Source organism: Pleurodeles waltl, chromosome 11 (assembly GCF_031143425.1).
Source record: "Pleurodeles waltl isolate 20211129_DDA chromosome 11, aPleWal1.hap1.20221129, whole genome shotgun sequence".
NCBI classification, from domain to species: domain Eukaryota; kingdom Metazoa; phylum Chordata; class Amphibia; order Caudata; family Salamandridae; genus Pleurodeles; species Pleurodeles waltl.
In genome coordinates, this window is record NC_090450.1 from 460,438,326 (window position 1) to 460,451,949 (window position 13,624).

Sequence of the window (13,624 nt, forward strand, 5' to 3'; positions counted from 1 at the left end):
TCGTCATATCTCAAGGCTTTTTATAGTTTGAACTTAAAATCTATTTATCATTGCTTTTACATTGCAACAATTTGAATTAATCAAACAATAAAGCTTTTAGTTACTTTACTTATTTTATCGAAATCGTTCAATCGTACTAACGTTGCCTTCTCATAGTTGGCAAAAACAATAGAAATAATATTCGAAAAAAACTGTGCTATCGAGATTCCCACCGCCATGGCACCATTGAGTAATCAAAGGTATATTTTTGGATTCAAACATAAACAGAGAGAAAGTGAGAAGTATAAACAAACAGTGGCAGGTTAGCTTTTCTTCAGGACTCCATAAAGTCAACAATAATAGGTATATTAGAAGAGTATGTTGTTCTTTAAAGAGCTTGTAAATCTGGTATAATTGCCTCAAACCTTTCAATTTTTAATCAATGATTTTTTCAGGAGCATTCTCGTACCTCTAAGTAGGATGGCCATCACTAGAAGCCTTACAGCCTTAACATGGTTTCTGAATGGCCATCGCAGATTACAACGAAATCATAAATCTTAGTTACCTTTTTAATGTAGGGCACATTCCCTTCAAATGACACTGCAGTAAAAAGCAAAGCTGACAGACCTTAAGATGAATGTGTTAAAATACTGTGTGTTGTTGCATAGAACAAGGTAGAGGAAATCTTTGCATTACTAGGTATATTGCATAGAAGTAGTCTGCTTCCCTTTGTCATGACTGTCTTTTTCACATCCTCTCTTCCCAACAAGCAGACGGCTGGGATACTGCTATGTGTTGTGCTACTGACCTTCTCTTGTAAAACAAGTCCGCTCCCCAATAACTAGGATCTTTCATTTCCCCATTGGCCCATTAAAGCAATAAATATAATAAGGGCCTTTACTCCGGCTCTTCCTGAGAGAAGCACCAACCAATAAAGAGGAGGCCTCTTTAAACAGAGAACATTACAGACTTCAAACACAGCTTGAGGAGGAGTATATAGCTGCTGCTAGGTTGGCTTTATATTGCTGAGAACAGATGCTTTATTAATAGAAACACTTTCGAAGATGTTATTAACTTAGTATCTTCTTCAGACGCCTTGTCACATTACAGGCTTGATATATATATTTATGTGATTGGGTCTTTGAGGTGCTAGGAGTTGAAAGGTGGTCTTGAATTAGATGAGAGAGTTCCTTATGACTTAAACAAATAAAGCCAGCAAAACAAGGAACAAGGCCCAACCTCTAAGCACCCCACGTCAATCTAGCAGCTAGCACTTGAAGTACAACTCGCAACAGCATGGATGCCTGATGTGAACGATCAGATTTAAAAAATAGGAGAGGTCAATGACAATACTTTTCAACTGATGCCCACTGTTTTAAGGGCCAAACACAACTTTAGAGATGCAAAAATCATGGAACACCTAGCCATCAGGGACCTCTTCACTAGACTTGACCCCTCCATGCTGCTAGAACCTCTCACAGGATAATGTGCTATTGCTATTTTAGATTACATTCCTTAGAGAAGAAGACAACTGCAATCCTGGTCCTACAAGAAAATGTACAGGAGCTGGTCTTTCGAATGTCTTGTATCCTGACCATTGACTATGCACTGCAACGAGGCATGGTGAAGACAGTACAATTTGAAAAGAAAGAGTTAATATAAGTTAAAAATCAGAGAAAAAAGAAACAGTGAATCATACTTTGGTGCTGTTTAAAAATGACACGAAACGAAATGCAAACATAATTAATGGGGAATATTTGTCCAGAGAGACAATAATCCTTCGACCACTGCTTGATTATTTAAATCTTAAGGAAGTATGAAAGGACTGATGTTCTTTAGGCTAAAAGATGTTTGTAATGCACGAAGGTATCCCAGCGGACCCTACTTTGCTCATGCCTGTGGTGGGGATACTGCTAATACTTCCTCCTTGAGTGGCGGCATCAATGGCATTATGTGCAATTCAAAAAAATGTCCTATCGAGATTCCTAAAGAAAAGCCTTCCAATGCTGCTGTTTGTGCTTTCCGAAATTACTCACTTCATCCCATGGACTAGGGTCCCTTTTTCATGTACTCATACACTTAAAAGGGAGCATAATGCTCATCACACCTAAATTTTAATTTACAGTACTAGCGTGCAATGTAAAAATGTATCTAAAAATCTCTCTTAATCAACAGAAATAACGGGCAGTGGCAGGGGCTAATAGGTGCTTGTCATATGCACTGGGTAGGTGAACGTTGGGCTAATTGTTCCCCATGTTTAGAGTACTCCGGTGTAGTGGATGTAGCTGTACTTTGTAGGAGGGGGAGTAGTAAGTGACACAGCCTAAAATAGACAAATACTTTGTAAGAATAAATAGGTGAACATCTTGAGTCAAAACTACCAAAACAAATAAAAAAACAAGATTTTGCTAGGATACCTAATATTCATCATTGACCTTTTAACTTGAGAACCACAAATGTACCCAAACTATTGCATATTTTCCATGGGCATTCATATTCCTAGCCTCATAGACTCAGTCCTTCTCTTGAGCAAAGCCTGTCACTGTAGAGTGAAAGAGCATAGCTTGGCTGTGCCACTACGTCTCTGAAAACGTGAAGGTGAATGGGTGGTCACTGTCTGGTGGTCACGATGTGGTGGTCAGATTTTGTATAAAATGATGAAGTGTTTTTATATCATTACTCCACTGCAAAACTTATGAGTGAAATGCACCACTGGATAGAACCTTTAAGTAACCTTTCCTGCATATCTATTTGTAACTAAAGCTTTGAAGGTATTATTCTGCAAATCATTTTGGATATATTCACATGTAATGTTTACAATTCATTTAATCTGAAAGCATATTCGTGTTTTATTAACTGGGCTGGAGTGAAGGCCTACACACATATTCTTCTTTTCACAGTTAACTCTTAATGTGACATTTGTTTTCTTAAATGTTTTCTATCTGAGATGCAGGTTTTAGGAGCTGAGCCAGAGTAAACAAGAAGCTTATTGTGTGTGAGAGATAAGAAAGTCTGAGACGAGTTATGCAAGGACGAAGAGGAGTATTTGGGGTATTGGCAGCTGTAACCTTTTGATTTAGCAGAGACCAAAGAGTATGTAGATCGGATGTGCAAGGTGTCTGAAAGTTGTAACTTCTTATTAAAAATAATTGGGGGTTTAATCAAGTAGCTTCAACTGTGATATCATTGTTTTAGTTTGGTCCAGTTAGTGAGAGATCAAATCTTCTTCCACCCTTAGAGCTGCACAGACCCTTCAGAGGCACATACGTCACACTTTGATTGTACATGGCTTCATTCCACATGAACCTTTCTTAGCAGAATATTTTACAGAATTTATGTTTGCAGACCCTTTCTCAACTATCCTTCTAGAATTAGAATAGTTTAGGTTTTAGATTAAATGGTTAGACAGGAGAACTTGGTTCAAGAGACAAAGAACAACATGTTTTTTCTGATTTTCTGTGTTGTGGCTATTGAAGTCTTAGGGGGTCATTCTGACCCCGGCGGGCGGCGATTGCCGCCCGCCTGGCGGGAACCGCCATTTGGCCGCACCGTGGTCAAAAGACCGATGGTGCCATTCTGACCTTCCCGCCGGCCCAGCGGGAAGGAGCCCTGCAACACAGAAGCCGGCTCCGAATGGAGCCGGCGGTGTTGCGGGGGTGCGACGGGTGCAGTTGCACCCGTCGCGCTTTTCACTGTCTGCTAAGCAGACAGTGAAAAGCTTAATGGGGCCTTGTTAGGGGGCCCCTGCCCTGCCCATGCCAATGGCATGGGCAGTGCAGGGGCCCCCAGACACCCGTTACAGCCAGCCTCTTCCTGGCGGTGACAACCGCCAGAAACTGGCTGGCGGTAAGGGGGTCAGAATTCCCATGGCGGTGCTGCTTGCAGCGCCGCCATGGCGGATTCGCCCAGCCGGGGGTAAACCGGTGGGAAACCACCGGCCCAGGGTTTTTGACCGCGGCTTTACCGCCGCGGTCAGAATGGGCAAGGAAGCACCGCCAGCCTGTTGGCGGTGCTTCCGTCATTCGCGGCCCTGGCGGTCATTGACCACCAGGGTCGGAATGACCCCCTTAGTCTTGTATATGCTGACTAAGTTTAATATTCTATGACGCTTTAATTCTCCATTGGTGATTTTATATATCTACACTGTGGTTTTAAGACTCATTTATGTAACGTTGACATTGAGTCTGTAATAAAGCCCATATGAACCTCTGATTTGACTGTGAATATTATTATGTGACATGTGGGTTGCACAGAAATTGTTTAAATGATTTGATAACTGTTACTCTCTACAAAGGGTGGCAGATGAGGGACAACAAGGATGGGGGTAACAACAACAACAAAAAAGCACTTACCCTTCTCACCGCCTCCTGCCACATTGCTCCTCTTCTGGTGTCTCAGCAATCACTGGGACACCAGCACAGGCTCCTCACCAATCCTGGCACTGCTCTCATAATAAACTTAGCATGAAAGCAGTGTCAGAATTGGTCTGAATGGCTTGGACTGCCGCTCAGACAGTGCCCTGCGGCAGGAGCCCCCCTTGATCTCTACCCCTCAGAACAGAGAGAAAAATATTAATCGCACCCCAGAAATACAGATAGGACCCCATGCTGCATCTGAGTTTACCTCTCCTGAGTATAGTGGAGAGCAGTACTGGTAGCAGGGTAGAATGCCTGTCACTGTGCTTTAGACACATGTCGATCATAATATTTCTGGGACACATCTACTGAAGAATACAATACTTTTTTCTTGTCTTTGAATATATTTGTGTTACATGAAATTTCACTGCATATATGCAATATTCTTTGGAGGGAGTTATTTGTCTACTTGATAAAAAAAGGGGATTCAAAGCCATGCTTGAGCTAACACTTCTTATCCACAGAAACTTTCTATAGGTGTGATTTCATTTCTTTAGTGTTTCTCTTCCCATTGATTTTCACACTGCATACAGGCATGCACAATCAAGTGCAGCAATTGCATTTGAAGGACTCAACCCACACCTGATGGTAGTTTATGCTGTGAGACCAAGGACACTTTTGTGAGCCTAGGGTGTGTACTTGTCTGTACAACCAAATAAGCAATTTTGTTTTGAACTGTTTCTGTACCACTATCCTGAAACAAACAACATTTGCCATTTCTGTATTTGGATGTGATTCACCCTTTAGTTGTATTTCCGATTTAGGTTTTCATTGTGTGGCTAAATTGATTACACTGTAAATGAAATGTTGATTGATTGTTACCTGGTTCCCAGCTGAACCCTTTGCACGATGCCAAGATCAGAAGACTCAAATTAGAGCATATGCAATGCTCAATGAACTTGAAACAGTAATAAAGTGAAAACACAACACAAGGAAAATCAATGAGGGACTTGCAATGCGTGGTCGTTTGAAGATGCACCTCGCACCGGCAGTTCTTAAGAAGCTGCATTGCTGCTATGAGGAGTCCTGCATTATTGTCAAGCAGGCCGTCAATGAGGTCCTTGTGATGAGAAAGTCTGCATTGAGGATGTCTTGCGCAGAGGTGGTTCTGAGGAGACTGTGGGCTGTGATGTGAGGACTTGCGGCTAGGATGTATTGTGCAGCAGTGATTTTAAAGCAGAGGTGATAGGAGGTGCATTGCTCTGTGTTGGTGAAAACGCAACACAAGGAAAATCTAACACCAATTTTGAAAAAGTTTAATAAATCGTTTGACACCCAAATGACAAAAATGCAATCAGTGGAACTATAGGAATACAAGTTTAATGATTTAAGTAAAAATATGCCTAAAACCATAAAGCACCAAATGTGGTTATATGGTCGTGCTGGACAGGACAAAGTCACAAGTTAAGGCCGATAGTGATGGAGTGCAGCCTGGATCCCAGGCCCAAGATATGCCAGCTGAACAACAGTACCTTAAATCCTGGTTGTGGAGCACTGTGAGAGCCCACATCGAGGATGCACTACACAGGGTTGAGTCTGAGGAGCTGCAAGGCTGTGATGAAAAATCCTGCATCACCATCAAGGGTGCCATCAATGAGGGTCTTGCGATGCATGGTCCTTTGAAGATGCATCCTGCACTGTTCTGAAGAAGCTGCAGGGATGCTATGAGGAGTCCTGCTGCATTGTAAAGCTGGCTGTCAACGAGGTGCTTGTGATGAGAAGGCCTGCGTTGAGGATGTCTTGCGCAGCGGTGTTTCTGAGGAGACTGTGGGCTGTGATGTGAGGACTTAGGATGCATTGTGCAGCAGTGATTCTGAAGCAGAAGTGAGTGGAGGTGCATTGCTCTGTGTTGGTGCTGCCCGCAGGACCAAAGCTGGGCTGACAGATCACCTTTCAGCCCTACGTGTGAGGGACCAGGACTGGTTTGGCACCACTTGGAGTGTAAGACTCATAGCAGACACAGTCCAGGGGCTGAGTTTACGATAGCTTGAGCCTTTTCTGTACCTGAGGAGGCCAGCCAACGAGCCCTTGAACTCACTGTGTCGGTCCTGGAATCATGATGCAGGTCTAGTCCTTACACTCAGGCTGCAGGTCAGCAGGGCAGTAAGGTAAAAGAACAGCAGTCCTTCTTGCAATGGCAGCACAGCAGTCCTACTGAGTCTTCCACAGGTCCAGAGGTGTTCTGAAGAGATGGGTCTGATGGTCTGACATATAAACCCACTTTGAAGTAGGAGAATGTGTTTGGAATTTCCTGCCTCCCTGCCCTGGCCCTAGCTTGTCTGGGTCACAATAGAGAAGTGTCAAAACCTTTGTGAGTGTGCTCAGCCAGAGTGTTTGTGATGTGCAAGTGTGGTAGGTGATAGCTCCTTCCCCTCATCAAGTCAGACGTGACCAGTCCTGCCCATCATGTCAACAACTATGCTCCTTTGTCTCAACTCACTTTCTGTGAGCAATATACACAAAGACCAACTGCTGGTTACACCTAGTCATGTGACCCAAGAAACAGGTTGCAGGAACCAAATGGTTGAGCCAAGAAAATTACGACTTTCTAAATGTGATGAGTACCACAGGAATAACCCATACACCCAACTGAGACCTGCTTAAAATGTATATCAGGCAACAATGCCCCACAGGCCATCAGTATGAAAACATGTGTTGCATATATCCCTGGGTTATGACAACACAAAGAAAATATGGCAACACAATTAGTCATCAAATGTATTTGAAATCAGCAAAAAATACAATTGTTGCTGATTTTTGATAAAATATAACAGGCGAGGGGCAAGTGAAATAATTCATATGCCTAGAAGTTGTCCATGATAGTTTGCTGCTTTTTTGGATAATACTGTTGCAAAGTGAGGAAAAAGTCAGTTCGGATTTGAGGACATTATTGTCTGGTTCCACCCTTACTCGAAAAATTGGCCCAGGATTGTCTTATGATGAGGGCATTCATTTCTATGGATGTAAAACACTCTGGCACCAACAAAATCCTGGGAAATTATTACCACCCCAACTATCTTTTGTGATGTACTAAAATGTGGCCTTTGTTGCTGATGTGAAACCCTCCTTATCAGTAGCTCTAGATAGGTAGTGCCCTTTAGTGTCATCTGCATCAATTTTCAACTCACACTTGATTCAGGGCACAGAAGCTTCAAAAAGTGTTAGAAAATTCAATAGGCCTCGACTTTGGGGTCTAATCTCTTTGCCACTGGTTCTAGTCATGCTGCACAGCATCCACAATGCTGTTCAGAATAGCAAAGAAGAAAAAAGGGGGAAAAAAGCACACACTGTGACCAGCAGTCACTTTGTAGTTGCATACACAAAGCATACACATTCCTACAAAAATATGTGAGCTGTAGGGTAGGCAGGGAGTGAAGCAGCACGGAGGTGGGACGAGTGGGTGTAAGGTTTGAAGCAACAAGGAGGGTGCGGAAATAACACAGCATAGCGGGGTGCAAAGAAACATGGATAGCAAACGGGGAGGCGGCAGCTGAAGCAACACAGAGCTACTGGTAGCAAAGCAATATGGAGGGTGAACCAACTTAAACGATGGGACGGCTTGGGCGTCGAAAGTAACGGAGGCAAGCAACACAAGGGGAGTCTGGCACTAAAGCAACATAAGGGTGTAGGAGGGACAAAGAAGACGAAGAGTGTGGGTGAGTTAGGGAGCACACCCATCACATATCACAACATGGAACTCTGTTTGGAGGCCCACGTGGGTGCCAAAGGTTGGTGGCAACAGAAGAAAAGTAAATGTGTAGGGCAACTGCAACAGGAATGCAGCAGAGTAGAAAGAGTACTCGAGGGAGTCTGCTGGAAGAGAAATGCACTCTGGTCGAGTGCTTAAACAAGAAAAGTAGTGGCTAAAAAGGGAGTAGTGGAGAGGCAAACACAAGTAGTGGAATACATACAGGATATGCCAACAATTTAGACATAAGCAAATTAAAATTACAAAGAAGCAAAATCAGTAGTAAGCAAAGGGCGGCCTCTAAGCCCAGTGAATGTAAATAAATTGTGTAAGTGACAGTGCATGCACTGCTTCAGGCGAAATATAAAAAGGACAGATGAAGGGAACATTACCTCCAAAATGGATGTCTGAACTTGCAGGATCTGCTCGTGACCTTTCACCTGCCTGACGCAGATTTTGCATGATAGCTGTGTGGTGGCAGGGGTGTAGCGCTCTAGGGAGAAGGCACACTGCAAGGGCTGCTGGTTACTGCACCATACACGGGAGAACGGGACTTCCTGCAAGCAAAAAAAACAATCAGTTTTAGCACAGACTCCATTTTTAAGCACTATGTATGAAAATGCCTAGTCTGCCTTATTAATTCATTGGTGCTTTAGGGCCTGTTACTCCCCTTGCATGTCCGCGACCAGACAAATGAAAGAATGTACTCTTTCAATTGAGCCTTCCCACAGGCAGCTCGTCATAACTTTAAAATTTGAAGAAGGTTCAAGGCTTGATTGTAATTTATTTCTGTATTTTGGGGGTATTTCCTTTGTAACACTGTTTTGATTGGCAATAATTTCACACAATGAAATTGGCTGAATTTGTATATATTTTTTCAGTTGCGTTACATGGCATTCATCATTATCACATACAACAGTAAAAGAAGCTAAATGCAAGCTTGTGTAAACGTGATATAATGGAAAGTTGGAGAGATAAAGCTTGAAACGTAATCATTCCTCCTTTAAAGATGAAGTAATGCAAGGAAGGCAATGTTACCATATTTGCACCATATGTAGGACCACCATATTGACATTTTGTCAAATAGGGTAGATTTGAGGCAAAAGAATAGAAGAGAAAATGGGGCAGGGGGAAACTAGCATTTATGCAGCAGCTCCAATGTCGCTGGGGCCCCCAGACCCGAGGAGCCAATTGAACACTGATTATTTCTATATTTCTATATTTACTACCGTAACAGCAGTCAAAAGGGCCATTTTCCTTGCTGGCCCATGGCTCATGGTATCATTGATACTGGAACAGCATAATTCCAATGCTCCATAATGTTATATAGTTAAATACTTCATATTAATCGACATGCTGATATATTAAACTAGTGTCAGTGTGTTCAAATATATACATAAAAAAAAATATATATATATATATATATATATATATATATATATATATATATATATATATACAGGCCACATTCACCTATTATTAGCCTAACTCATATTTTGTGATATACCCATTAGAAATCAATTGTCTTGTGACAACAAGCCTTACTGCGGGTAGGCCTTAAACTGACCAAATCCTTTTTTAAAGTCTTCCTTGTATTTGTAATGCAATGTTATTCTCAAACTACTCTCATGTTTTCCTTTCATGTGCATGTGTTCTACTTACTTTGTTGGTTAGAATAGCCTGTAGTTTATGCTGAGAAACTATTAGATTTGGGAGCACTAATCAAGCCTGGCCCGGGGCATGAAGTGTGAGAGGATGAGGGACGACCTCCTTGTAGGAAAGTCCCTCTTTTTGGCATGGTTACCCTAACTTTTCTCCTGTTATCAGTGTGCTTAAACTGTTTTCACTACGATCCTGCTTACCAAGACCTCAGTGATTGTGTGCTCTCTCATCTAAATTTGGTTGCCTTGGTAACCTTTACACTCCATAATTGGCATACTGGTGTACTCCTGAAAGTCCCTAGCATATAGTACTTGGGTACCCAGGGCATTGGCACACCAGGGGTCCCCCACGGACTGCAGCATGTATTATGCCACCCAAGGGTGCCCATGCAAACTGTGTCTGCAGGCCTGCCATTTGCAGCCAGTGTGAAAAGTTGCATGCACACTTTCGCTGATGGTCACTACACCAGATCACTGTAAGGCACCCCTATGGCAGGCCCTTCCAGCCCTAAGGGCAGGGTGCAGGTCCCTGTGTGTGAAGGCAGCTTTCAACAGCAGAGGTGCACCTATAAATTCCAATTCCAATTCTCTGGACTTCATGAGTGCGGGGAAGACATTTTAGCTATATACTGGCCATAGGTCACTATCTATGGTCCAACAACATACTGGTAACTACGAACGTAGACATGCTTGGTATCAAACATGTCAGAATCATATCCCAATACTGATGCCAGTATTGGTGGCATGATTCAGTGCACTCTGAGGGCTCCTTCGACGACTGATAGTACTACTCCTATCAGTCTTCCATGGTCTGTGAGAGCCCACACTGCTGCTGCCCCTTAGACACGATTCTGTCCTCCTGCTGCTTGACCAGTTCACGCAGGGGCAAACAGAACAAAGGATTTCCTGTGGGAGAGGGGTGCAACCTCCTCTCCCTTGGAAGTGGGTGTTACAAGGCTGGGGAGTGTTTAGCCTTCCCACGCCACCGGCTTGCTTTGCAGGGGTCATTTGGTGCCTTTCTTAAATAATCCAGCTTGCACCAGTCCAGGGACCCCCAGTCTCTGCTCTGGTGCAAAACTGCACAAAGGAAAGGGGAGTGACCACTCCCCTGTCCATCAGCACCCCAGCGGTGGTGCCCAGAGCTCCTCCAGGGGTCCACTTGATTCTGCCATCTTGAAACGAAGATGGGCAGTGGCCGTTGGGAGTATCTGACTGGTCAGATTAGGCAGATGACGTCAGTGACCCCCTCAGATAGGTGGTCACCTTGCAAAGTGACCAAGACCCTATTTGGGCTTTTTAGGGACTCCCTTGCTGGTTTGTCCCCAGATTCGGTGTGCAAGACTCCACCAGGATTCCACTGCAATGGATCTTCTGCTCCTGGCCACGGGAACCGCTGCTGGACTTCACAGGAACCGAACAAGACTGCAACACTGAGACAACCTCTCCTTGCAACGTTGATTCCGTGGCTCCTGTCAGGGCTCTGCAATATTTCCACAGCTATGCATACTGTGGGATCAGTAAGACTTCAGCTGCACCAAAGAAGCAAGAAGGACTCTCCCTTGGAGTGAAGGAGTCACACCCCTGCATCTGCAGGCACCTAAGGCAACAACGTCTGGCTGCTGAGGTCTGCTATCCTCTGGACCTGTCAAGATTATAAAAAAATAGATGGTGGTTCTGAGGGGTCTTCTGGTTCCTCTCTGCATTCTGTCCAACTTGGGAGAAGGCGTGCCCTTGCCTCTTCCTCCAGGATGGAATCCCTGTGCACTGCAATTGTTGAAGGAACCAAGGCTTGTTGACTCCTGCTCCAAAGGATCTTCAAGCTCCAGGAATCTCCAGCCTCTGCAGTTCCAGTGACATTGGACTCCTCTTCAGGTATGCTGCCTGGGCCTCATTGTGACTTACTGTGCCTGCTGCCAGTGGGTTGCGCGTGGGAGCTCTGACTGCTTCTGCTGGCTCTCCTATCTTCTTAGGGTCAGCCTGGACATCCCTCCAAGGGTTGAGTTCCCTGGACCTTGCTGGTCCTCTTCAGCCCTGCAAATCTTCTTGAGCTCCAATTTGTATTTGCTTGTTGATGGTCCTCCTGGCCACTGACCCATCTCTAATCCGGTGACTGTTGAGTGACAGCTCCTAGGTGACTTTAGGGACTCCTCTGCAGCAGGCCTTCATCCATTACCATCCTGGATGTTCACCCACAGAATGGTGGGCATTGCTTCCTGTCCCTCCTGGACACTCCTGCAAGGATTGAACTCTCTCCCCTTTTTTTACAGATCCTCTTCATCAAGAATCAATCTTTGGGTTCCAACAGCCTGGTCCTGTTCTTGAATTGTTCCAATTCCACGTCCACCCAGCTTATGGGACGACCAGGTAACTTGCTTCTGCTCTCCTGGTCGCTGGGGTCTTCTAGATACTCACCTCTTGAAGTTCCATACTCTCCCATCCCTTGGCTACCTACTCCATATCCTGTGGTGGGGGACCCATTCTCGCATTCCACTATTTTCGTATATGGTTTGGCCCCCTATAGGACCCTTGCTATGTCTTGCTATTTCTAATGTTTTTATGCTAATTTGTAGTACTTACCTCATTTAGTTTGTGTGTACTTACCCCCAGAAAGGGGGGATTATCTATAGCATTCTAGTTCAGTTTTACTATAATAAAGTACCTTCATTTGTGAATCACTGCATGGTTCCTTTCATGTATGATAAGTTACTGTGTGACTACTGTGGTATTGCAAGTGCTTCACACTCCTCCTAGATAAGTCTTGGCTGCTCACCACAGCTACCACTAGAGAGCCCTGGCTTTCTAGACACTGAATCACTTACAAATAAGGGTTGCCTGGACCTGGTATAAGGTGCCAACACCAAAAGTGTCCACCACACACCAGGCAGACTCCTACACTCCTGTACCAGGCAGACCAGATCGTCAAAAGGGAAGACCTTTCCCAAATTTCCCCTACCTTAATTTTCAAGCTTTATGTTTGTGTTTACTTCCTCATGAACCTTAATTTGTTTTTCTATTTTAGAATGTACACATTTAGACTGCATAATCAATGGATACATAAGCGTCTTTGATACATTGATTTACTGACTAGATTCATTTGTAACATTGGCTAATAATGCTAATAAACCTTCATGGGTCCGATACTATCCTCTTTGTAGTTTTTGTGAAGCCAAATTGGTTTCACTGTAATTGAATTTTGGTGCTGATGATAGCTCCGATTTTACACTTCCAGCCGAATATAAAAGGTCCATATGACCAGTGGCTTGATCTTTACAACTACTACACTGGACATATAGATAGAGAAAGGTGCTCCATATCAATACACTACTGAAACAGTCACAATCTGCACAAATGAGACACTGCCATTGAGTACACTTAGGGCAAAGGAAAGGTGGGGTCTGGAATAGCAAAAATACCTTTCACTTAAAGTTAGCATATACGCTGGACAGTAAGGCACTGTGAAACACTGACTGGAGGTTCAAAGCACTGCTTTTTATTTCTTTGAACAGCATTCAGCTATTGATAGTAGTTTTGAATGAGCTAAGAAGAGTAAATACAGTCACAGACTTCATTATGAGTTTATTCAGGGTCGAATTCTGAGGCTGACATGAAAAGTGCCTGTGAAGAAACAATGGCAATGGGGCTCTTGATGCACTGTCAGTGGGGCCGATTATGAGTTTGGCAGGCCCAACACCAGACCGCCAAACCCGTGTGCCCCTGCCCTACTTCAGGATTTCCACCGGTCTAACCTGGCTGACCGACGGGAACCTTAAAATATAGCATTCCTGCCGGTCAGACCAGTGGGAACAGTGCTATGACAAAGCACTTGGCTCCCTTATAGGAGCTTTGTAGCACAGAGGTGGCCGACAGCCAACCTCAGAATG

The 13,624-nt window shown here is 43.9% G+C and overlaps 1 protein-coding gene across 3 annotated transcripts in view; it reads right to left on the minus strand.

Moving 5' to 3' along the window:
- The window catches only part of UNC5D (unc-5 netrin receptor D), a 1,240,412-nt gene that overhangs the window by 44,789 nt on the left and 1,181,999 nt on the right, over positions 1-13,624 (minus strand). For all 3 annotated transcript variants that reach the window (XM_069213807.1, XM_069213806.1, XM_069213805.1), the window contains one exon: positions 8,475-8,639. In XM_069213807.1, coding sequence (XP_069069908.1) covers positions 8,475-8,639 — 165 coding nt within the window. The remainder of the gene's footprint in view (positions 1-8,474; positions 8,640-13,624) is intronic.